The sequence below is a fragment of the Carassius auratus genome, chromosome 34 (genome assembly GCF_003368295.1).
Source record: "Carassius auratus strain Wakin chromosome 34, ASM336829v1, whole genome shotgun sequence".
Classification (NCBI taxonomy): domain Eukaryota; kingdom Metazoa; phylum Chordata; class Actinopteri; order Cypriniformes; family Cyprinidae; genus Carassius; species Carassius auratus.
The window spans coordinates 2,366,853-2,392,341 of NC_039276.1; the positions used below are offsets into that span (position 1 = coordinate 2,366,853).

Below are 25,489 nucleotides of genomic sequence, written 5' to 3' on the forward strand. Positions count from 1 at the left end.
ATATATATATATATATATATATATATATATATATATATATATATATGATTACATTTGCATTTATGCCTTTTGCAGAGGCTTTTATCAATTGCATTCAAGGTACACATTTACATTTTCAGCTCCATATTCCCAAAGTATCTATGTTTTGATTATATAAAAAAAACGATATTTCAAGCGCTGTGCTCAATCCATTTTGCTTGTGTAACATCAAACATTTCAGGGTGAAAACTGGATATTCAATTTGAATAAAGCACCAATATATGACACTGATAAAATATAACAAAGAATATTATTTGGAGCATGTGAGCCGATGAATCATGCAGGCATGTCCAATTAGAAAGTAAATAGTTAAATTTAGATCTCTCGTTGACTTTAACAAGAAAATGCACAGGTTTTGGAGCCAAAAATCAACAAATGGCGAGGCTGTCAGCCCTTCAGGGCACTAAATGCAGGGTAATGGCTATGAGAGAGAGGTAGGCCGTGAAAGGCTGGGGTGAGTCGGGGTCAGTGGTGAGCGCGACAGCTGAAAAGCGCAGCTCTGCAGACTGCTGGGATGAGCTAATTACATTAGCACCCATCATTAGCACAGCCAGCCTGCCACCTCAGCAGCCAGCACTCGTACAGCATTCTGGTGGCTTTACTACCTGAAACCCACTCCTAATGGAGATCCCGGACATGATGGACCTCTCCAGGCAGCTGTCCAGTTTGTTTAACCCATCCAAGACTATGCCATAGAAATAAACAGCTCATTAAGTCGGTTTGTAGGCAATGGTTTTGTGAATTGCTGCTATCTTTCCTAACCTACATACACAACTTGGACACACTTTAGTTAAGGACAAATTCTCATTATTAACTAACTATTAAAGGGACAATAAGTAACTTTTTAGGTATTTTATTATCTAAAATCAATATTTTTATTCATAAATATGCCCTCAATGGTGTACAAATACCTATGCCAATGTTTAAACTAATCCTCGTAAATGAAGAATTTATTATCTTTATATACATGGGACGGGTAGGTCGACGGAGGCTTCCATGTAGTTCCGCCATCTTGCAAAACTATAATAGCAGAGAGGGACAAAAAGTACTAAGCCAACGCGTTTCCACAGCGCGTTTTCGGTCAGAGCCAGAAACGCAGGTGCAGAGCAGTGAGAGGCGCTTGAAACTGCACCGGCAAGTTTAAAAGTCTGGATTGCATTCTTATTATGGACCATACATATGCCGCACCACAGGAGAAGAAAACATCGTCGCCAAAACAGTCAAAAATAGAACGTAAAAGGAAACGTGACCGTAGATTACAGAAAACAAGAGTTAATGTCAGGGAAGCTTTTTCTAGGTGGAAAGAGCTAATGCTGGATAAAGATTTCAAAAGAGACGCTGAAGTGGCCAGTTTTCTTCTCGACAGGTAAGTCAGTGTTACAATCTATATTATAATTTTTTTTTATATCTAACAATGCATATAATTCAGAAAATATAACAAATAAATTAGACATAACTACTAATTACAATATTTCATGTTTTCCACAGTCAGTAATTCATACTGTAACATTCGTTTGAAATAACACACCTGTTCACCTGAAGGAAAACTCGACGAAGTGCTATTAGAAGACATCCTGTCAAAGCTTTTTGGTACATATCGCCTACCGTAGATACAACGCGCATTTGAAAAAGCGAGGCACTGGAGAGCAAAATTAGAATCTTATTCTTGTTATGTACGATTTTAAGATTCTGTAACTGATTACAATCTGTAGTATTCCAGTTTCACTTGTATATCATTTTTAATGTACAGTGCAATACATTTTGTGCAGTAATATATAATATATATATATATATATATATATATATAGTATATATATATATAATTTAAGGTTCAATGACACAACCTGCAGAATGTATATATAATTCAATTCACATACAACGTAACTTTGGCATCAACACAATGAACCAAAACGGAATTTAGAGTGAGAACTACATATTTCATACTGTTGCTTTTATATATTTGTGTATTTTTTCACACATTTTGTCAAATGTTAAGCTTTCACACACACACAAAAGAAAGAGAAAAAAAGATTACACTAATCTGAAAGAGGTCAAGTTATGGACGCAATATAACTTTGACCAATAATAAAATTGACCAATGCATAAAATAAATGGTTTTGCTTGTAATGTCTTACCATATGTACACACTTGACAATTAAAAAACACATATATACATACAAATATACAACATTCAGTATCAAATAATAAACAATCTAATAAATTTTTTATTTATTTATTTGTAAAGCACTGGATTATCCTCAAACAGGCATTCATTTATAAATAATTTGTGTTGCATTCCTGCAAAAACTGTACCTATGACATATTAATGACTGATAGCATCATATCAGATTTTGTTCATATCGCCCACCCTAAATCTTAGCCACCAAGAATCGGTACAGCTGCAATGCAAAATCTAGTGTCATTGCCTCAAACCTCCACAGCACTTTCCCCATCTGTGTCCGCTCCTGCCGGCAGGCCTCACACGGCTCCTCTCCGCCACACTCAAGGTTCCTCCCATCAATCCTTGGCACACCGCCAACCTGTCAGCCAGCCGCGCTCCGCAGAGGACAAATAGAGCGGCGGGAAGATTCAGCACCAACGCTCACGTCTCCCCATGATCATCAGCCTAATTAAGATCTGACTGCTTTTATGTGATCTTAAGTAGTACATCAAAATATCAATTTGAGACAATTAGCTGCTGAACGTGATAACTCAATTCATCATTCCTGAAGGATTTTTTTCATTCAACCTTTCACAGGCACAGAAAAAATAAAAATAAAAAAGGGCCAAAATATTGGCTCTCACATTCAAATCACTGATTGTTTTCTGCCATGCATATCAATGGACATGTTCTTTTTTTCTTTTTCTTTTCTCTCAGAGACTAATTTCAAGACATTAATTACAATTTTATGTTCTCATTAGATGATATAATTCCCTCTCCAAGTCGAGCTTCAACTGACTGTGATCTCCACTCGCCGTGTTTTCCCCAGCTTAGGGTAATTCACATGAATTGAAATGTCAGGAAGCATCAAATACATGAATTAAAGAGAGAATTCAGCACCCTACAATAAAAGAAAGTGATGCTTATGAGAATGAACCCGGGTGGCTTTTCCATCAAGGCTGTAATAGTAGGAACGAACCACTTTGTGCTTTACATCAGTTAAAAACCTCTGAAATTTTAGAGCAAGCAAACTCAAGGATATTATACATAACTTTTATAAAAGACACTAAAAAAGGTGATCCAATGTGGGTTGGCTAAAGCCTTGGATTCTCAACATGCAGTCAACAGTGAACTTGTTGAATACGCAGCGTTAAACAGAAAAAATAAAACCTTTGTCCTATATTTTACAAGAGCTTCTTTTTGTTTCAGTTCAATGACAATTTCTTAGTCACATTCAATTCTCTAATGTGTCCAATCTTTATGCATTTACAGACACTTCACCTCTCCGAACACACAACAGGCAACTGTTCAGTGGGACTGAAATTGCTCTTCTCATTTCTCAAGGTTGTTCAATGATAAAGGATGTATTTCTCGGTCGGAAGGAAGGTGTGGACAATTGTTGTGTGCCCCTGCTATACTAAAATCAGTATTTCCATTGATTAACAGTTATTTAAATTCACAATTTAGACCGATTGCAGCAACAGAAATGCATCTAAGAACTTCAAATGCCAAGTATCTGAGAAAATAAAGGACCCATTGTTTAAAACGGCCAAGCTTTTTTTGCCAAAGCATCTCTTGGCACTGAATCCCCCAACCATCCGCCAATTCAGACCAAAACAAGATGTCGCAGGTACATGCAACTCACAACACTTATGATGCATCAAAAGTAGGCTGCGCTTTAAAACCAGACAGTCTCGCATCAAAGGTCAAAGCAGAAATAATTATTGTGGCACGTTAAATATTCTGAAAAGTGCAGATTGTCTTTCATGGCGAGGTGCAAGGTTCGCTCTCAGCATGTCTCCTTCAACTAAAGAGGAGAATGTTTCTTGTTCTGCGAAGCCCATTAAAAATCTAAAAGTTTAGTATGTCTAATTAAAATGTAAACAGAGTAATGAAGACATCAGTGATTTAAGGCAATGTCTCTCTCCTTGCCACTGGGGGTATGATAATTACTCTAGCAAATGTGGGAACGCAGGAGAATCAGCGCGCTGCCTAGATTAACAGTTCTGCTGCTAAAACTGGTTTTTCCCACCGGGGGATTGAGTGTTCGCAACCAATCCCCAGCAGGCAGTGCGCTGCCACTTCACTTTGTGTGTCCAAACACCTTTAGTGACCAGGGACAGTGAAAACAAAAGCTCCGACTCATTGTTTGAAGTGGCAGAAAAAAAAGAAAGGATGAGAGAGTCGCTTATTTTCCGTTCTAATAATTCACATCGTTTGTTTGAAACGTGGGTGCTGCATTAAAGGAGCTTTTGCTTTTTCCTAAGTGCTGTGGTGAACTAAAAAAAAAAAACACTGGAAAACAAGGAAAACACTGGTTATTTTTAACTAGATCTTTACTGTATTTTACCTCTAGCATAAATCATTTTTAATAATTTCAGTGAATCCGTCCAAACTGTCACTTTCAATGAACTGATTCAAAGTCGGACTCAACAATTTACTTGCAATGTCACATTGTTTACAGAAGTGTTTTTTAATGCATCAAAATATTTAGTAAAAAAAAAAAAAAAAAAAAAGTTTAAATAAATGATAAATATAAGTAAACTACAGTTTATGATTATGGAATGATATTAGTGCATTTAAATGAAAATAACCATCATCCTTTGTAGTGTTCATTCAGTAAACATCTGGGAAACTGAGGGTGCAAAAAAAAAAAAAAAAAAAAAAAAATCTAAATATTGAGAAAATCACCTTTAAAGTTGTCCAAATGAAGTTATTAGAAATGCATATTACTAGTCAAAAATAAAGTTTTATACAAAATATATTCATGTAACATGATATTTACTTAATATCCCAATCACTTTTGGCATTTAAAAGAAAAATCAATAAGTTTGACCAATACCATGTATTTTTTGTTATTGCTAAGGTTCAAAAAAGGGTAATATTTTCAGATATTTTTGTCTAACTCTACAAACAGAGAAATCATTCATGCAATCATGCATTTCTCCCCCAATCAATTTCAATGACGTTCTATCAAGTTCTAACAAAACACTGTTCTGAGTTATCATCCGTCCTTATAGAATGAAACCTTTTCAACACCGAGCTAACTGTCCACGGAATGGGATTTTGTTTGGTTTTGGTTGTTATTATTCCGAGCGAAAGAGAAAGAGTGTGTGTGTGTGTGTGATGTATCATAATAAACAGGAGTCCGCTGGCGTCCTAAGTGCTGACTGTCAATCACAGTTACGCAGCGGCGCTCCATTGATCAGATCACATCGCCAGCTAAGTACAGATCAAACCTGACAAATGTTAAAAACACAGAATTTACACTGAGCCAGTCGGCGTGACCCTGACGAAAGATTAAAGACAAACACCTTTCAGTGTCTTTTCTTACACGATTATTGACTAAAAAGAACCCACTGCGTGCTAAATAAATCAAATCAAGCAATCTGCAAATCAATACGTGTGGCGCGTTCAAGTCCTCATTTGTAGATTTACCTCATGGAGAGGCCGATAAACTCGCGAGAGATGAGGGCACTTCACCTCCATTCAGGTTCATGATGAACCGCCACATCTGTTACATCATCTGACAGTCTTTTTGTCCAGTATCTCAACATTTAAGGGCTTGAAATTTTTGATTTACGCTACAGTACTGGAGGATAATCTCAGAGCGAATTCGCTGTGCATTTAAAAATAAAATAAAAACATACATCCCGTATGCTGTCAGCCATTGCCAGGGAAGTAGAGAGAGGCCGACAGACAGAAAGTGTCTAAATGAGCTGATGGAGAAGAGCGGGAGGGGGATGTCAAGGATTCACGGTCCTTCATCTTTGCAGTGGTGCAAACACATCTCTCAGTATAGCAACAGACAGCTTCAAATGCACTCTAACTCAGATCAGGGAAAGAATTGTCAGCGCACAGCGAATCATACAAAGATAACACAGCCAGCTGCCACGAGAGAGAGCGATCCCTGCGTGGAAATGAAATTTGTTGCGTTTTACACACGTCCATCTCCCTTGGGGTCCTCCTCTGCGTTCGGATGAAAAGCTTGCAAGACGACGCTTAACATATTTGCTTAAAGATGACAAGTCGCTACTGATTTCATTTGAGCTGGGCTTTTGTCTGTAATGGAGACAGGGGTAGTGAATAAGATTTGTTACACAGACTGACAAATGTATCCGTCTGTACGGATGAGTGTTTCATCAATTTGAAACAGCCCCCGAGATCCCCCAAGGTGCTCATCCGCCAGCAAGCCGAGTTAGTCTGAAGGTTCCCTTTAATTGTCACCATTAGATTGAGATAAAACCTGTCATTCTCATTTATACAAACAATCCCAGGAGGCCCGGGCCACTTACATGAGTAACGCACCAACGGCATCACTTTCTGCAAACACTGGGCTTCGAAATCTCATGATAGAGACTTTGTTATATCATAGTGTATATATGGACTACTGTACACTATTTACATGAAGAAAAATTGCAATGTGAAAATATACATTGAGCGCTTTCCCATTTACTGATGCATGCCACATGTTTGTTTACGTTATAAAAAAAGTGAGTTTTCAAAGCCAAAACAAAGCTTCTTGAAGTACAATTTACAAAAAAAATACAAGTTCTGTCTTTTCACTTCATCATTTTACAATTCAATGGCTTTTCTATGTAATTAAGTTTGAAAGTTATTAGCAATTCCTATAAATCCTACTCTATCTTTTATGCATATTATTTATTATAAAATATGGAACTTAGAGTCTCAAATATTTTAGTTTCACATTTTTTGTTCCTCTAAGTGTGACATGCGTTCTTGCACTACAGCCAAATGTATAGACATTATATTTTGTGTCCATGAACTTCCAAATAAAAAGTTATGTTTGTAAGTTTTGTTTCATTTAATAGATTATCCAAGCATTTGCATTAACACATGGCTATTTCATATATATTTTTTAGCATTTCAAGCTAAAATATCTATAGTGTGATATATACAGTTACTGTGCTCTAAAATTGCTCATATAATAATTTAGGCTTTTGTCCATATACCACCCAACATTAAACTGTACATAACTTGCTAAAGATTCAAATACAGGTTAAAATGTCTTTCTTGCACTTTTCACATGTTATAACTATGGGTCTTTAGGAACATTTTATGATGAGCACAAGATTCTCTAGATCATGCCATGATGAGTAATAGCTCACAATCCTAGTCTGATGCATTTGTTTCAAAAACCTCAGCATGTCAAATATGGATCAATAGAACAACTCAATGTGAATCCATGCAACTCACTCATTTGCTTTATTTAAAAATTCATTTTGTTAGACTAACCAGCTCGATTTAAGCTTATTAAATAATATAGGAGTAATTGACCTGAATAAATCCAGATCAAATGTTTTAGCTTATTTGTCAAATCCTTTTCACAATGTACATGACTGATGGTCTGTTTAAAAACTACAGTGCATTTCACACAAACCCTCCAAACGTTAATGACCACACATGAATATGTAAAAGAGCATCTGTAACCCCATCTGAACAGAAGGAAATTGAAATCTGCATATTGAAAAATATTATATTTACAACAGATACTACTGGTCATGTCAGATTTGAGAATTCAGCCACTGTTTACTGTTTCCAATATTAATACATCAGACCAACAAGCAAGTCTTAAAAAAATGCCTTTTGACTTGTTCCAACTGAATGCAAGTTTGATTCATTTGTATTAAAGCTACTGTATATTATATTTTATATGCAGTTAATGCTGCAAAATATTTGATTTCACTAGAACAAATTAATTTGAGTGCAAAAAAATGAGATGATTAAATGCATATAAAATAAATCACAGAATTATTGGGAAAAAAAATACAAATCACTGAACAATTTTAGATGCATTTTCATTGCATTCCACTTAATGCACAATAAACGATTTTTTCTAATAAAAAGCTGTGTAATTTGATCTCTGTCTGTGTAGTGTGTACATTTACATCTTAGATGATGCAGTGTGCAATGCTACAAAATACTTGCTTTCACTAATGCAAATATTTTTTTTTTTTTCAAAACGCAAAAACTCAAATAATGAGATTATTTAACCATGCATGTAAAATAAATCACAGAAAATTTGGACAAAAAAGCTTGATTGACATCATTTTGGATGCATTTTTACTGTATGACACTGTCTAATTCAAAATATGTTTATACTGCATGCAGCACGTTTGTGCAAAAATTGCCAAAACATTATGTGTTAAAGCCAATTAACTGCATGATCCATGCAGCTAAATACAAATAACATTTCATTCAAATGTTAAAAAATACAAACTAATCAACATTAAAGCTGACACTACAATTGTACGTTTGCATCTTGTCAAAATATTGCCCAAACGTAAGCCTCAATCTAATTGCACGCACACATCTGCTAATTGCCGCATCAGCCGTGCGATTCTAAGCATCTTCAATAGGTCTGTGTATACAGCGATCCGCCTGTAGCCCTGTGCTAGAATGTCAACACCAGATACATCAAGCAAAGAGGGTGCTGAAAAGGGGAGGGGTCAGCATCTGTCATCACGCACACCACAAAACTCAACATGAGGTTTCATGTCAACCCTGCGGACTCACACGCGCAGTTACACACACACACACGCGGGTTCACGCCAACTGACATACCATGCAATCAGGAGTGTGTGAAGCTGTCGTGTCGTTTAACATGCACATAAAGCCTAGCCTGGGGTTAAATCAGGTCCAAGTTAACGAGAACAGCACTTTCACACATAAACCGCTTGCTGCACCCACAAGGAATCACTCCGACCACATCAGTTTGTCAAAACAGTATCATATTAAAAGCTTAAAGTAATACTTATTCATAACATTAACAACTCAAACTCATATCTGCAAAGCTAACTCAGGTCACCGATGCCTGTTTTGTTAATATACTTCTGCTTACACATCTAATGGTTTATTAAACTTCAAAAAACACATGCTCAATGTCCACTTTGATTAAAACACACACACAAAAAAAAACACTCTACAGCAATGAAATCACTCAACATGTAGTGAATCTTTCTATTGATAGAATTGAAGAGGCTTGGAAAACACACTTCAGTCTTCCCAGGCAATTTTGATTGTGTTTTGAAATAACAAAATGCAAATGCAAGGGGTTTTCTGAAAAGAACATTATAATGTTATAAATGAAAAATGGATGAGAGATGGGGGTGTTTGTGTTTAGTTTTTTAGTTAGTTGGTCGAGAATGAGAACCAAATGTTTGAATATGAAGATGCAATACATTTCAAACAAATCAACATGCAACTGCCTTAAGAGATTATAAAAAAAAAACAAGCACTACAAATTGGAAATGACGCTGGCATAACATTCAACAAAATTCCTGACCACAGAATTATAAGAGTCAGTACTAAAAGAAAAAATCCACAAGTATAAAGAAGAAAAAAACGTGTATAGAAAAATGTGCATAATGCTAGGCACATATCAAAAATTCATGCAAATATGTGCTCAAGAACTACATAAAATGTAGTAATATACAACCCCAACTGATGGATGAAGTTCAATATTATGGCTGAAAAATGTATGCGACCACAAAATCATTCCTTCTGGTAACGTCTTTATGCCCGCTTAGTATTTGATACTAAAAAGTGAATATGTACATGGAGCTAATCTTGCCCTTAAAATGACTTTAAACTGAGTGTATTCAGATTGATTTAGTCCACTAAATAACATAATTGACTCATAAAAAAGCAGGTTTTGTATAAGTTACTACATAAATCACACAAAAAGATTTTGGGTGTATTGAAAACAGAGATTTTGAATAATGTGAATGTAAATTACTGCAGACTGAAGTTATGTAAATACAGTTATGCTAATACAACTCCATAATCCGCTAATAAACTCAAATCTAAAGGATTTTTTATCTGAATATAATTACGTTTAGATACAAATGCAAGCCAAATCAATTATAGCCTAGGAAAATAAATAAATAAAGCGCTATCTACAAATATAAAACTTTAATTTTGGTCAGAAAAGTGGCTCGTATATGACATAAGACGATATAGTCAAATACTAAACATTAAATTAGACTTTATCTTTAAAAGCATTAATTATAATTAAAGCTGCAAGCAGCATTTACCGGGGTTCAAGCACATTAAGGCCTCTGAGGTGGTCAGAGCCAACCTGGATGTATGGATGACAGTTAAACACATCCAAAATGGAGAACAGGCTAACAGACAGACACGCACACTGAAAGTAAATGATTAGACTAATATATGTATACTCTATAAGCATATGCACACACACACACACACACACACACACACACAAAGACACACAAAGATACACATATATATGCACAAACATTTTGTTGCAGATATAGGTATTTGATAAAAAGTGATAGGTGACAATAAGCTTATTGCAAGTCTTCTCTTTTTTTAGAGTTTAGATGTCATTTTCAGATTAAACTGTAATCATAATGTGGCAAAATTGTTAAAACTGATACATCTGTATGAACAAAATGGAAAACATCAATTCAATGAGATACAAAATGTTATAACAGTTAATTTATTAATGTTTTGGCATGAATTCATAAAAACAGTACTAGCTGAAAGAGCCCATTAGTGGTCTTCCGCTGCCATCTAGTGGTTATAAATTGCATTTACTCAAACAACACTGTGTTTTTAAACATAACTGTTAAAGTGTTGTTGTTGGGTTTTTTTGCCCTATCTCTCTTAAATGTTGCATGCTTGTTTAGAATGAAATTATGCATTACTTTACACAGTTTTGATAATTTGTGGGATTTCTGTTTGTATTAATAGGTCTTTGTGCCTCTGGGGTGGTCTCGGCCAACCAGGATGTATGGATGACATTTAAATACATCCAAAAGACAGACACACACACACTGAAATTAAATGATTAAACTAGTTTTTAAGAGTTTAGATGTCATTCAGGTTTCACTGTAATCACAATGTGGCAAAATTGTAAAAAATGATGTGTCTGTATGAACAAAATGGAAAACATTGATTCAATAAGATGTAACATGTTATAACAGTTAATTTATTAATGTTTTGGCATGAATTCATGAATCCTTTCTACAGTACTGTTCATTTTAACTGAATGAGCCCATTAGTGGTCTTCCGCTGCCATCTAGTGGTTATAAATTGCATTTACTGAAACAACACTGTGTTTCTAAACATAACTGTTATAGTGTTGTTATTTTTTTTATTTTTGCCCAATCTCTCTTAAATTTTGCATGCTTGTTTAGAATGAAATCATGCATTATTTTACACAGTTTTGATCATTTGTGGGATTTCTGTTTGTATTAATAGGCCTTTGTGTACACTATGCAAATAACATAATATAAAATTACTGGTTTATAGTTGTCTAAATGCAATTGTTCAACATGTTTTTGATAATTATTGACCTTCAGAGTCTAGAGAATTGTACTTCAGTGGTTTTATTGATTTTCATCTTATACCCGATCACTAGTTTGCCAAAGTACCTTTTTAAAATAATCTTGAATGTTTAATTAACAGCTTTATTGACAACGTTGGTCCCAGAGGCAAAGTTGTTCAGAATGAGGATATTTATCAAATGATATAAAGATTTAGTGTTTTTGAGTGAATATATGAGCATTTACAAACAATTTGAGGCCATTTACCATATAAATCTTGTGTTTTGAGACCTTTTCTACTGTTATAGCGCCACCTATGGTCTGATCTCCATGAAACTTTGCATGCTTGTTAAGAGTCATCTGTTACATGATTTCACTGAGTTTCATAAAGTATTGAGTTTTCGTTAAGGTTTTATAGGCTTTGGGGTATGTTTGGCCACACCCCTTTTTCTAAATTACCCCTTTACAGCTGACCAAAGGACAAAATTCAACATTTTTTTAATAATTATTGATCTAGAGAGTCCACAGAATATTACTGCAGTGGTTTGGTTCCGATCGGGCAAAAAACCTAGGACTAGTTCGCAAAAGTAGGTTTTTAACATATTTGTGAATAACAATTGAACGATTTGATTGACAGCAATGGTTCTTGAGGCAAAGTTGTGCAATATGAGGAGATCTATCAAATGATATGCATATTGTGTTGATATGTGAAACACCACGTGATTACAGAGCCATAAAACTCGTTAGCGCCAACTAGTGGCCGATTTCTTTCAAAATTCTTACAGTCCTTAAGGTTCATGAGTCGAACGTACCCAGCGAGTTTCGTTCCGATCAACATCCGTTAACCCTTTCAAATAGGTGCTTAAATTTGTTTGGCCAATGGCGGCCATGTTTTTTTGAGATATGCAAATGTCCTCATAGGTACTTGTGCCCCTTCAGACCAAGACACTGCATACCGATTTTCAAGTCGATCGAGCCAACGGTTGCCTAGTTATAGCCATTTATGTGTTTTTTCTATCTTATAGCGCCCCCAAGTGGCAGAGATGCGCAATTTTTTTTATTTCACCAAAGATTGAGCTCTTACATATGCGTACCGAGTTTGGTGAAGATATCTCATTCCGTTCAAGAGTTATAGTTAAAATAGCATTTGGCTAACGTTAGCATAGACGCTTTTTGGTGTACTGTTTCGCGTAAGAATTGAAATTTCAACTTTTTTTTGATAATTATTGATATTGAGTGTCCAGGGAATATTCATGAAGTGGTTTGGTTCTGATTGGTTGAAAATCCTAGGACTAGTTCGCAAAAGTAGGTTTCGGATATAGCTCGATTTTGCGAGAAAACGGTGCGTCGTAGACCCCAAAAAGGCGCCGTGCACTTTTGTTCGGGCTAACCCAAGGATTGCAACAATGCCATGTTTTTGAGTCTATGGCTAACGGTTTACACTTTACGGCCAAAATTGTCCAAAATTTTTGTTTTTTGCGCTGTAGCGCCCCCGTTAGGCCGATTGGGCCGGTTCTTTGTATCTGAGTAGCGAGCAAGACTACTACCATCTGACCAAGTTTCAGCTCTCTAGGCCTTACGGTTTGGGCTGCACGTTCAGTTTTAAGGCGGAAGAATAATAATAATAATAATAATAATAATAATAATAAAAATCCTAACAAATACAATAGGGTTTCAGCACTGCGTGCTTGAACCCCTAATAAATATTTAAAGTCCTCGCGTTTTATTAAAAAGTAAGTTCACTTTGAGTCGCTAATCATCATTTTGACATTGTGTCATCTTAGTTCTGACAGACATCGGCGACTGAGGTAAACACATCGGACACTTACCTATTTACCTTGTCAATATGCCAATTTACGAAACATTTCTTTAAAAACGCATCGGTTAAATCAAGATATATGCATTAGGAGTGCTCTATGAGAGTGAAACTGCATAATAATAAATTATTATTAACATACAATCTAACAACAGGTTACATGAATAGGCTATATTGCCCCTGTTCAAAGTCTAGTGTGGATCGCAGGACTAAAACAAAGCACATCATGCACGGACAAGCACACTTTGTAAACGTGTATGGCAAAATATAAACAATAAATCAACGTACCATGTACACTGGAGCTAGTGATCATCTTCTCAAAGGCGAAATCAGGAGAATGGAAAACGTGAATTCCAAAGGTTGCTTACAGTCACTTTTTCCTCTCAGCTATCGAATTACGCTGTGAAAACCAGGGGCCTTTTCGTCAGGTACTCGTTTAACCTACATGCATACAATTAGGAAGGCAAAACCAACAAAAGCTCTTGGACAACATGAGAGAGGAAGAGAGAGAGGAGGAGGAGAGAAAGGGAGCGATGGGAAGGAGGGAAAAACACATGACCACGACAACGAGCTCATGTCACTTTTCCTCCAAGGCTGAGATAAACCTCCCTGGGTTTCAAAGAAACGAGATTCTCCACATGGAGACATGCATCGCATGCCCATTTACTTCAAAACACATTTCCAATGCTGAAGAGTCAAGGATTTAAAAAAATGCATGACACGCGAAAAAGAAAAGCCGCAAAAAAAACTTTTCCAGACTATAATCGTGTATAACGCGGTTTCTGTGCTGCAGAAAGTTACTTTGCAAGAATTTCAACCCCACCCACTCTCACTTTCGAATGCTAAATCTAACACTGACACAATTAATCATATTCAACTGTTACTGACCAACTTCAACATCCGCCCGAGCTTTTAACATCCCGCTGCACGCGCGATCACATCCCGCATTAAACCCAGTCTGTGTATTTAGATACAGACAGCGCGAGCGCTTCATTTCAACCCGGTGATGCGTGGACTGGACATTCGTTGCGATAAAGGCAGGCGCTCCTCTCCTGTAGTCCAGTTAAATTCCTAACCTCGGTGGAAATAGCCGGGTTGACTCTTACCTGTTAGTATGACAGGATAACCTCTCGGGTTAGAACGGCATCGATCCGACGGGCTCGTGCTGAATGCGTGTGCGGGTTAAGCGACTTGAAACCATTCCAAGTTAGTGTGTGGAAGACTGACCACTGCCTCTGCCATGTTGGAATTTCAAACCCCAAACAGCTGCTCTAGAGAAGCACAGCGTGCCGCAGATTGCGCATGCGCGCTGTTGGAGAGCCAAATTCAAAGCAGCGCAGCGCACTGGATTTGCTTAAACACATGGTGTCTTGTCACTTACACTACTGACAGGAATTATTAATTTATGAGATGTTTGTTTCTCTATACAATATTTCCAAATAACACACGAGGTAAAATAGCATGCAATATTATTGATATACTACTGAAATGCACGATATAGTAAGCGAGAAAAACTTTTCGCACCGCAGCCGTACAGCGGTAATTATTTTTAACTGAATTTCAGTAAAGTAGGGCTACAGTGTATTCAGAACTACATTCATATAAATAGACTAAAACTAAAATAATTACAGAAATGTAAATATTTGCATATCGCGCCTGTAGCGATGGCCATTTCTGTTGATTTTGTCACATGCACGAAAATCAGTTCTAATAAACTGCAATATTAAAGGGGGGGGGTGAAATGCTCGTTTTCACTCAATATCCTGTTAATCTTGAGTACCTATAGAGTAGTACTGCATCCTTCATAACTCCAAAAAGTATTTAGTTTTATTATATTCATAAGAGAAAGATAGTCTGCACCGATTTTTCCCGGAAAAACACGAGCGGCTGGAGGCGTGACGTGTGGGCGGAGCTAAAGAATCACTAGCGCGAGTAGGCTTTTGCTTTGAGAGCGTTTGGAAGCTGTGACATTACCATGAGGACAAAACCAACCAAAACAAACCATGGCTAACAGTCAGATTCAGCGTATATTTATGATCCAGAATCAGATCCCGAGGCTGAAATTTAACAAGAGCAGCAGCAACAACAACATCTCTATGTGGTATGTACTGAAACTGTATATATTTGCTTAGCGGTTTTGGAAAATGACTAAGTTCCACTTTGTCGTCTTTTTTTATTTTATTTTTTAAGCTGTACATGTGGAAAGTGCAGTTTGATGACAACATCGCATGTTGTTTACTTGATGTGCTTACGCGCTGATAGCTAAGTTAACAATACAGAGATATTTGAAGCAGTTTTACTCACCGCCTGCGGTTCCAACACACGATCGTGACCCTTTTTCGTTGGGATTGCATCATCCTTAAGAAATAAACTATGTGCAAATCCGGCGTCAAACTGGACCTTGTTTGTAAAACAAGCATCTTCGAAATGCAGGGAACAAACACAAACACTTGCACAACTCCGTTGATGCTCTGTAAAAATAAACTCCATCCACTGGTCCCTTAATGCTGTTTTTTTTTTTTTTTTTGGTAATCTGTGCAGGGTTGTCTTGCCCTGGCAACCAAAAACACACTCCTTTTGTGACATTTGGCGACGCTCTCGCTCTGATCAGTGAAGTTTGTGCTCTCAGTGCTGTGCTATACGGGAGCGCGCGCTCTTCCGGCAGACGTGCCTCAGGACCCATATAAGGAAATTCCGCTCCATCTAACGTCACACAGAGCCATACTCGAAAAAAACTTTCCGAAACTTGTGACAAACCGGAAGGAGTATTTTTTTTTTTTTAACTTTGTCCATGTTTAGCATGGGAATCCAACTCTTTAACAGTGTAAAAAACTCAGTATGCATGAAATAGCATTTCACCCCCCCTTTAAATATACATTTTCATGTTATGATGACCTTGACATCTTTCTGTAGTTTCCTTTTAGATAAACATAATTGTTCTTCAACATAAGTAACACATATTGTAAATCTTAGTGCGTGCTTTAAAGATGCATGAGCTTACAAGGACGCTCACGCATTTAATGTTTGTTTCTTGCAAAAAAAAAATGTTTGAATCACTATATATATATATATATATATATATATATATATATATATATATATATATATATATATATATATATATAGTGATTCAAACATTTTTTTTTAGCAAGAAACATATATATACTTCAGAATCAATCGCCAAAAGAACCAGTTCGATTCAGATGCTCTGTGTCTCATTCTGCTTCACACTGAATCACACATGCGCAGTATCATCAGCTCCTCGGTTCTCGAATCGGGCGCGTCTGACAGAAACGGTTCTTCACTCGTGAATGAGTCAGGTGTCGGTGTTCATCTTCAGTTCTCTCTTCACAGCAGTTCAGTCAGTGTACTGTTTGAGTACATGAATTACTCCGGGATATTGGTTTGTTTGAACTCAGAGGGAGTGTCAGACACATTAAAAAAGTTAGTTAAAAGAATAATCTGTGGAGTTTAATTATGAATGAACCATTAATACAATTAAATTAAATAATAGTTTATCTTATTTATCTTTATCTTATTAGCTGGAATAATTGATATTGATATTATATACCTTTATTGTGTATGGGTCTTTTTGAAACCTGTCTGGGTTTTTATAAAAATGAAGGGCAAATCTTGATGTGCCTTCTTAGTGGAATCACATCTGACTTTGATATCATGTCGTATATCACACCATGACAAAACCACTCCACACCTCTTGCCTGTCGTGTCCCAGCGCTCTTTTGACAGTCCGGAGGGACCTGGCTGAGGACCTGGAGTTTAGACACATGATGTGTACTGTGGAGCCCAGAGTCCCAGCATGGCCTCTCGGATTGGTGCGCTGGGGCCTTGGGTTGATGCATCGATCTGGCCCTGAGCGTTCCCTGATGAGTTTGCAGGCCATTTCCAGTACAGCCCCAAAGCCTTTGGAGGATTGGAGTCTTCTCCACTCCATTCAGTCTTTCTAACAAATGACTGCTCGCCGCACTCCAAGGTAATAATTACTGTACTACTTCAGACTCTGATCGGTGGAGACCAATTGAGTCTCTCTTTCTTTTGTTGCGTCTCAGATTTTGATTTGATTGAGTCCCACCACACCTTGCAGTCCTCATTATGCCTGAACAATATGTATGTGATGAGGGTAGAGGAAGCGTGCAGTTTTGGAGGTGTGGGGGGTGCATCTGATTAAATAATGCAGACGTAAATGGTAAACTGGACCAGACAAGAAAGAACAAAGAAAGAGAGAGAAATAAAATGGCTCTGTTTCAAAACCTTTTGAAACCTTACATACATGACAGCATACTAACTGTAATAGAACCTCATAAGTGATTGATTTAGAACAAGTTTCTCTGTAAGCATGTAAACTCACATTCATAATACTTTTTGCAACTTGTAAGCTCATGCATCTTTAAAGCACACATTGAGATTTACATTATGTGTTACTTATGTTGAAGAACGATTATGTTTATCTAAAAAGGAAACTACAGACAGAGATGATAAGGTCATGAAAATTAATATTTAATATCGCAGTGCAAATTAGAAATGATTTCCGTGCATGTGACAAAATCCATTCCCGCCGTACATGTTTTTTTTTCGATTCAAGAAGCCATTTCACTTGGGTATACATCACAACAAGGAACAAAATAGCAATTTTTTTCACAGTTTCAAACAAGAAGACTGCTCATGAAATTTTAAAATGTTGCTAAGCTAAAACAAATATTGGATAAAACAGAACATTCTTATGTATGATATTTTTTTATATACTTTTTATTTAATTATTTTTATACTTCAATATTAAATTATATGCATGTATACTCATCCTCAGCTCTCTCTCTCTCTCTCTCTTTTAGGAGGGGGGGGGTGCATTTTTGGTGCTTTGCAAGTGCATTGCATTTAGGGCAACTTTATTTACTGTAATGTTTCCTCCTTTTAGAAAGTCTTCACATCAGAAGTGCACTTGCGCTGCTCTGAATTGCTGCCTACTATCTAGACAGCTCACTAGGGTTTGTAACACAGTGTTTGAGTGAGAGAGTGAGAGACAGTAACCTCTGTCAGTACTGTAGAGGCAATCAGGAGGGTTATTAATCTCCAGGTTGACAGTGTAAGAAACAGCAGAAGAAAAGCCGCCCATTAGTATTGGTGTTTCTCTACCTGCGCGCCGCACGGGCACGATGCAGGAGTAATGCAGGAGAACCTGGCTGTCTGCTGCCTTCCACCATCACTCTAAGGACGAGAGGTCAGAGAGAAAACAACCGCTGTGTAGACTCCAGCCGGAGCGGCCGCCATTGTCTCCCAGCCGCGTATGAGAAAGTTCTCTCTGCGCCTTTTGTCCTTGTGTCAGCAGGCAGGACATTCTAAATTATTTTGCTCAGCTGCCTCCCTGAACTCTTGCTACGGCACGTCAACACACACATCATCCAGACACACACATACACACACACACACACACATCGGAGACGTGAGTGTGTGCCTGCACTGCCCTAACATCTAGCACAAACCCTCAAAAACACTAATCCACACACACATAACACACTAGCACAACATTGTCTAACGCTGGAGCACAGCTCCGGTTACTTGTTAGTGTATTGATTAGTCATTTAATTGGTAATTACTGTTCAAGTGCACACCATTCCCTTGTTGTAGGGACATTTTGATAACATATTTAGTCATTTGAGCTTGTTAAATCAAAATATTCTGATGAGATATAACAATGCATATTGACATAATTGGCTGTACATTGTTAAACCAACAAGCCACTCACAGTGATTTTACAAAGGGATGTTTTTAAAACCCTTAAAGTGATAAAATACTCAGAGGTTGCTACTTGAATGCATTATCCATTTTTATCAGGTGGTGGATTTTTATCTGTGCTCTGATTGGTTGTTTTCACATTGCATCACTACTTATTTGCATATCGTATAGCTGAACTTGCCAACTTTTGATGAAAATGAATGACATCCGGTATGTTTCTACAAACCGCTGTAAGTGTGAACAACCCTGTTGTAAACCCAATTGCTGTATTGCTTTTACTAAAAAAAAAGCGGCGACATCAATATGCTAAACAACAGAATAAAAGAGCTGCACAATTTATTGTTAAAAGACTATGAACTCAAATTAAACACCCATGCGATTTAATTCCTAAATAACAACTCTGCTATGCCTAATCAAATTTATGAAAAAGAAATATTGTATAATAATATAAAATAAATGTTTATGCAAATTTACTTTCATATTTTCTATTTACATAAATATTGACTTTTCTACTTTTTGTTTATTGTATATATATATATAGAGAGAGAGAGAGAGAGAGAGAGATTAAATCCCTGAAATAAACATTTTCCATCAAAATAGTGAGAGTATCATGATCACTATTCTAAGCAAGCAAGCAATCATCATTTTGTCAGCCTATCAATATTGTGCCCGTAATTGCATTGAATTGCATTTTATTCTGCTTGTCTTAAACATGCACGTTCAATCATAAACATGCAAATCAGCATGAACTATAGAAGTACTCATTAAAGATGGTGATGAAATAGTCCTTAAACGCATGACATTACACCTTAAATGTGTTTTCCTCACTTCAGCCACTCATCCCTGCTGTGGTTAACAACAGCCATTTATCTAAATGGATTTCAACTGATTAACCATTTAAGTAATAATGATCAGGGCAGTGCAGACTCTGCATTAGCCGCTAATTTGATAGCAATGTGTTTCTAGGGTTGTTTACGTAGACACGCATGAAGAGTGAGATTGTCTGGTTCCTCAGGACTGGGGTTAGGGCTTTGTCCAGTCACGTGACGTGCTGTTTTTTAACCTTCTGCCTGCAGACTTCGCTGTCAGCTTCCATCATTTCAACTGAGCTTGGCAGAGATTTCTTTTTTTCTTACATTCATTTTTCCTCTATGGAAACACGTGTTTTGGAGAAAACTCTGAAAGCACAGTTCATGAAGTATTGTGTTTGATATAATACACTTAATGTGGTCTGTAATGCTTTAAATCACAGCAACATCACTGAAAATATTTGCTAGCTGTACTTTCTCCCTGAACCTAATACTAACTGGCTACTCATGAGTACATCTCATTTTCATCTATTGTTTTTGTTATTATATTCTCTTGATTTAATTGTTGATGTGCATGTGAAGATGAGGGCTTCCACATTACTAATCTCAGACATCAAGTATAATCTATTTATATCATGAGAACTTAATTTTATGTCTTTGTAGCAATAATTGTATTTTTACAACATTACAACTTTTACAACTTTAGCCTAAAAATCTCTTTTTTACATTTTACTAAATAGCCTAAATTTCAGTTAGCTTCAAGGATTATTATAGATAATTTTACAATAGATTATTATAGATATACTAAAACTAAAGCCACTTTTGCCAAGGCAACATTTATCATTTTAATTTATTGTAACTTTAAAAAACATATTAATATTATTATTATTAATAATAATAATAATCATTGGTTAATTAAAAATGACAAAAACACACAACAAAATTACAAAATTGTTTAAGTAACATTGAAAATAGAAAATAAGACAAGAGCGGCCGAACGAAAGCGAGAGAAGTGAAAGGTTTGGTTTCACATTATATGATGATGTGTAGCCAAGTCCCTTTATGGTCTCGGGCTAACGTCCTAATGGGGACAAGCTCGCAGTGGATGAAGCCCACAGAGGATGAGATACTAAATCTCGCAATAAAAGCAATGTGATTTACAGTAAATTCCAGCAGGCTGACAGCGCCACAGCTGAGGGCATAAACACGCTCCTTTCAACAGAGCTCCTTCTCTCACTGAGAAGTACAATTGTGCAGCCAGGCGTTCTGGCTCACCACCAATGACTTTGATAAATAACCAGGAAGTCCCACTGTTGGCTTAAAACTAGAAGTTGTTCAGTTGCAATTCTGCATTTGTCCTCCTTTAATGGGTATGGAAGTGGCTTTAGCCGTAATCTGGCATTGATTGATTAGGTCTCAGTACGGCTCCCACCCCGCCTCCTCTCTGGAAATAGACGGCCGGCCACAGCTGTGCGGGCTCTTACCGAGCGATGGCTGTATTAGGGCCCTACACGCCTTATTTACCTGCAACACAAACACAGTTAATTCCACTTGGGTGGACGGACGGAGGGTGGACTCCAGGAAAACAACAAACGAGATGTGACATGTTTTCGTTGGCGCTCGAGATATCTAGTGAAGAGGAAAACAACCATGGATTCATAAAGCTGTAGCTGGCAGCCGCTAAAGAGACAGAATAGATGCGGTTTACTGCAAATGCAATGAAGTTTCTCAAGTCTATTAAAACAGTAGCCACCGGTGAGGGCTGTTTCTTAGCACTACCACAGCATAAAAGATACAAATGTTCAATAAAAAAACAAATAATAATAATAATAATTATATATATATTTATTTGCACTATATTATCACACAGCTCAAAATATGAATTTGAATATATATAAAATTTTTGTATGCATTCATAAATTACACTCACGTAAAGCGATTCATACTGTAGGATACAGAAAATCTTTAATGCTTTATTTTTTATTTTATCGCAAATTGCAACTATATTATCACACAGTGAAGTTGGATGCACAGTATATTATTGGATATAATATATAATTATATATATATATATATATATATATATATATATATATATATATATATATATATATATATATATATATATATATTTACAATTGCAACTTGGAAAATTTATATAAAATCTACAAAACATTTATTTATTTAAATATTTTACAACAATTATGGATTTAAATAAAATGTATGTTTCTTTCCAATCACAATCATCTGTTATATAAACTGCAAAACATGTTTTACCATGATTTTACCACAGGTAGGGCTGTTCATAATTGTAAGGATGAAGCAAAGCTAAATATACACAATATAGATGCAATATTTAGTTTAGTTTTTTACAGTTTTTTAGCTAACTTTAGGCTTCTTTACAGTGCATTTGAATATTTTATAACGGTTACATATTCCAATCAAAATCAACTGTTATAAAAGAACACAATATATTTTACCATGATTTTACCACAGGTAGGGCTGTTCGTAATTGTAATCATGAACTAGAAACAATATAGATGCAGGATTTAATAAACAGGTTGTTAGCTAAGCTTTAGGCTGTTTTAAAGTTGCATCTTTGCACATTAATTTAATATATGCATCACATGTGTTTTTATTTTTATTTTTTAGCATTTTACAGCAACTTTGAGTGCAGCAGAATTCAGATTCTAATCCGAAACAATCAATTTTATAATAGTCATCAGTGTTTCAGCTGTAGTTTTTATACTGAGCAGCAGTTTAGTTAATGCAGAAAAACATGCAACAGGCATTCAAGTTCAAAATTAATCTCTCTATCTATTCAATAATGGTCTTAAGTGTTTATTGAGGGAATCCGATATATACATGACTAAAAATCAACTCATGCATGTATTGAGCTAAAACAGCACCAAGATTGACCATGAACAAACGGAGAGCCGGATATTGATTGTGTTTTACCAGCAGCCGATCCATTTGAATTAAATATTAAATACGAATGCAGGACACAAGGACTACAAGTTGTTTTCAGCTGATCATTGAGCATCTTCTAAGAAATCACAATCTGTGCAGACGGCCCTATTCTTTAATCAAGTATTTAAATCAGGGCTGGGCTGAAACGCAATTCATTTCACATTCAAAGAATCCTTTAGTTATTTTTAACAGGAGGTCTTCGTGTATGAATTTTAATGGATACACTTAAATGGTAATTATTCTACTCAGAGTCTAACGCAGGTAACAAATGGAATTCAATCAGTGGCTATGCATAATGACCATCATTAGGAGACAGAAAATAATAATGACATCCTCTCCACATTAGAGACACACGCTCGCCGAACTAAACCCGTAGCCATTATTGATTGCCATGGAGATAAGCAATTGTCACTTTACCGCAACATTGTGTGTGAATGTTAAATACAGTGGAACGATCTTCACCCCCCACACACCTTTTGTCTGTTGCTTTTTTTACTTCCATTTTACTGAGTGACAGAATGCGCTTTGTGTAAAATATTAATGTGTGTCCGGCGTAAACTGCACTTTTGGTTATTGTGCAAAGGTCACGTGACCCTCTTCATGCCGCTTTTGTGCTAATGTGAAAGGTGCGCTGACATCACTTTAAACGGGATACAGAAAATGCAAATGACACAATGGAAGTGCACTACTGTAAGTAGTTCTGCACCATCAGTAACACAGGTGCACAACAGCGTACATTTTATGAGTGCTGTACTCATTCAGTGGATGATTAAGTCAGTGCTTGCAAAGAGTGATGTTTGCTGACATAGTTAAATTGAGCAATATGCATGACTATTTTCAGAAAAGTGCATAATATGAGATAATTTGGTAACCTAGAGACAGCACCAATATGTATTGTGTTACGTGTTAGAACGTAATTGTGTATCAGATTTTAACTGTTTTCACACCTACATGTTTAAAACAATGAGGGGCCAAAGAGGAAATATACATGAAATCCCATAAATAGATATTTATAGATAGACAGACAGACAAATAAATGTTTCTTTCTTTCCATATTATGAATATATAAATACAAAATCTAAAAAGTTTTCCTGAGCCTTCAGAATGGTCTCTCAGTTTAATTCACTAGGCTACACAATCATGGGCAAGACTGCTGATCTGACAGTTGTCCAGAAGACAATCATTGACACCCTTCACAAGGAGGGTAACACACAAACATTCATTGCCAAAGAAGCTGGCTGTTCACAGAGTGCTGTATCCAAGCATGTTAACAGGAAGTTGACTGAAAGGAAAGTGTGGAAGAAAAAGATGCACAACCAACTGAGAGAACCACAGCCTTATGAGGATTGTCAAGCAAAATCGATTCAAGAATTTGAGTAAACTTCACAAGGAATGGACTGGGGCTGGATCAAGGAATCAAGAGCCACCACACACAGACATGTTGAGAATTTTTTGAACCACAGACAAAGTCAGAGGCGTCTCACCTGAGGTAAGGAGAAGAAGAACTGGATGGTTGCCCAATGGTCCAAAGTCCTCTTTTCAGATGAGAGCAAGTTTTGTATTTAATTGGAAACCAAGGTCCTAGAGTCTGGAGGAAGGGTGGAGAAGCTCATAGCCCAAGTTGCTTGAAGTCCAGTGTTAAGTTTCCTCAGTCTGTGATGATTTGGGGTGCAATGTCATCTGCTGGTGTTGGTCACTACCGTTTACCAAGAAATTTTGGTGCACTTAACGATTGAATGCAGATGAGCTGAAGAGCACTGTCAAAGAAACCTGGGCTTCCAGACCACCTCAGCAGAGCCACAAACTGATCACCTCCATACCACGCCAAACTGAGGCAGTAATTGTACAAAAAATGAACATACTTTTCAGAAGGCCAACAGTTCACAATTCTTTTTTTTTATAATTGGTCTTATGAAGTATTCTAAATTGTTGAGATAGTGAATTAGTGTTTTTTTGTTAAACGAGAGCCAAAATCATCACAATAAAAAGAACCAAAGACTTATACTTCTTCAGTCTGTGTGCATTGAATTTATTAAAAAAAAAATGTTAGCTTGAATGCACTGTAAGTCGCTTTGGATAAAAATGTCTGCTAAATGCATAAATTAAATTATGTGATAGGGCAGGTAAGTGAAATTATATTATCTTGCTAAAAGTCTGCATTTTCTTTACATTTTCTGACTAAAAGCCACCAAAGAGTCATTTTAAAGTGGTTAAGCAAATAATAATAATCATAATCGCCCGATTACTAATATCATTTATTTGATTAAACATTTTGAATTTTGATTCAAACCCTTCTTAAAAAATATTTGAAAGCTGCAAATTGTCAGTACTGATGTTCAGGCCAAATATCTGTTGATTAATATGCCTGGCCAATATATCAGTCTATTAGTACCTAGAAGAGAACTTTATGAAATACATGATCAGATGTAAGAATTCAGTGTCGACACTGAATGCAAGAAGAAAGTGAAGAGTGTGAAGTTAGTTATGGGTAAATACAGAAGCGTGTAAGAGACTGGCTACAAGTGAAGATTGAAGAGTGTAAAGTTATTGTAATTGCGTGTCAGGCGGATGCTGTGGAAGGTGAAGGACAATGGTGTTCATTCTGGCTCTGAGCCAGTGGGCAGCATGCGCT

General features: G+C 36.5%; 1 protein-coding gene across 3 annotated transcripts in view; it reads right to left on the reverse strand.

Annotated features, from left to right (window-relative positions):
• The window catches only part of LOC113052933 (fidgetin-like), a 59,991-nt gene extending 45,384 nt beyond the window's left edge, over positions 1 to 14,607 (reverse strand). The window contains exons 1-2 of one of the 3 annotated variants that reach the window (XM_026217422.1): positions 14,437 to 14,607; positions 13,619 to 13,730 (exon numbers count right to left, since the gene is read on the reverse strand). In XM_026217422.1, the coding sequence (XP_026073207.1) occupies positions 13,619 to 13,643 (25 nt within the window). In that variant the 5' untranslated portion in view covers positions 13,644 to 13,730; positions 14,437 to 14,607. Of the gene's footprint in view, positions 1 to 13,618; positions 13,772 to 14,436 lie in introns of all 3 variants that reach the window. The other 2 variants (XM_026217421.1, XM_026217423.1) reach the window with 2 other exon arrangements.
• Between the last annotated feature and the right edge of the window lie 10,882 nt (positions 14,608 to 25,489).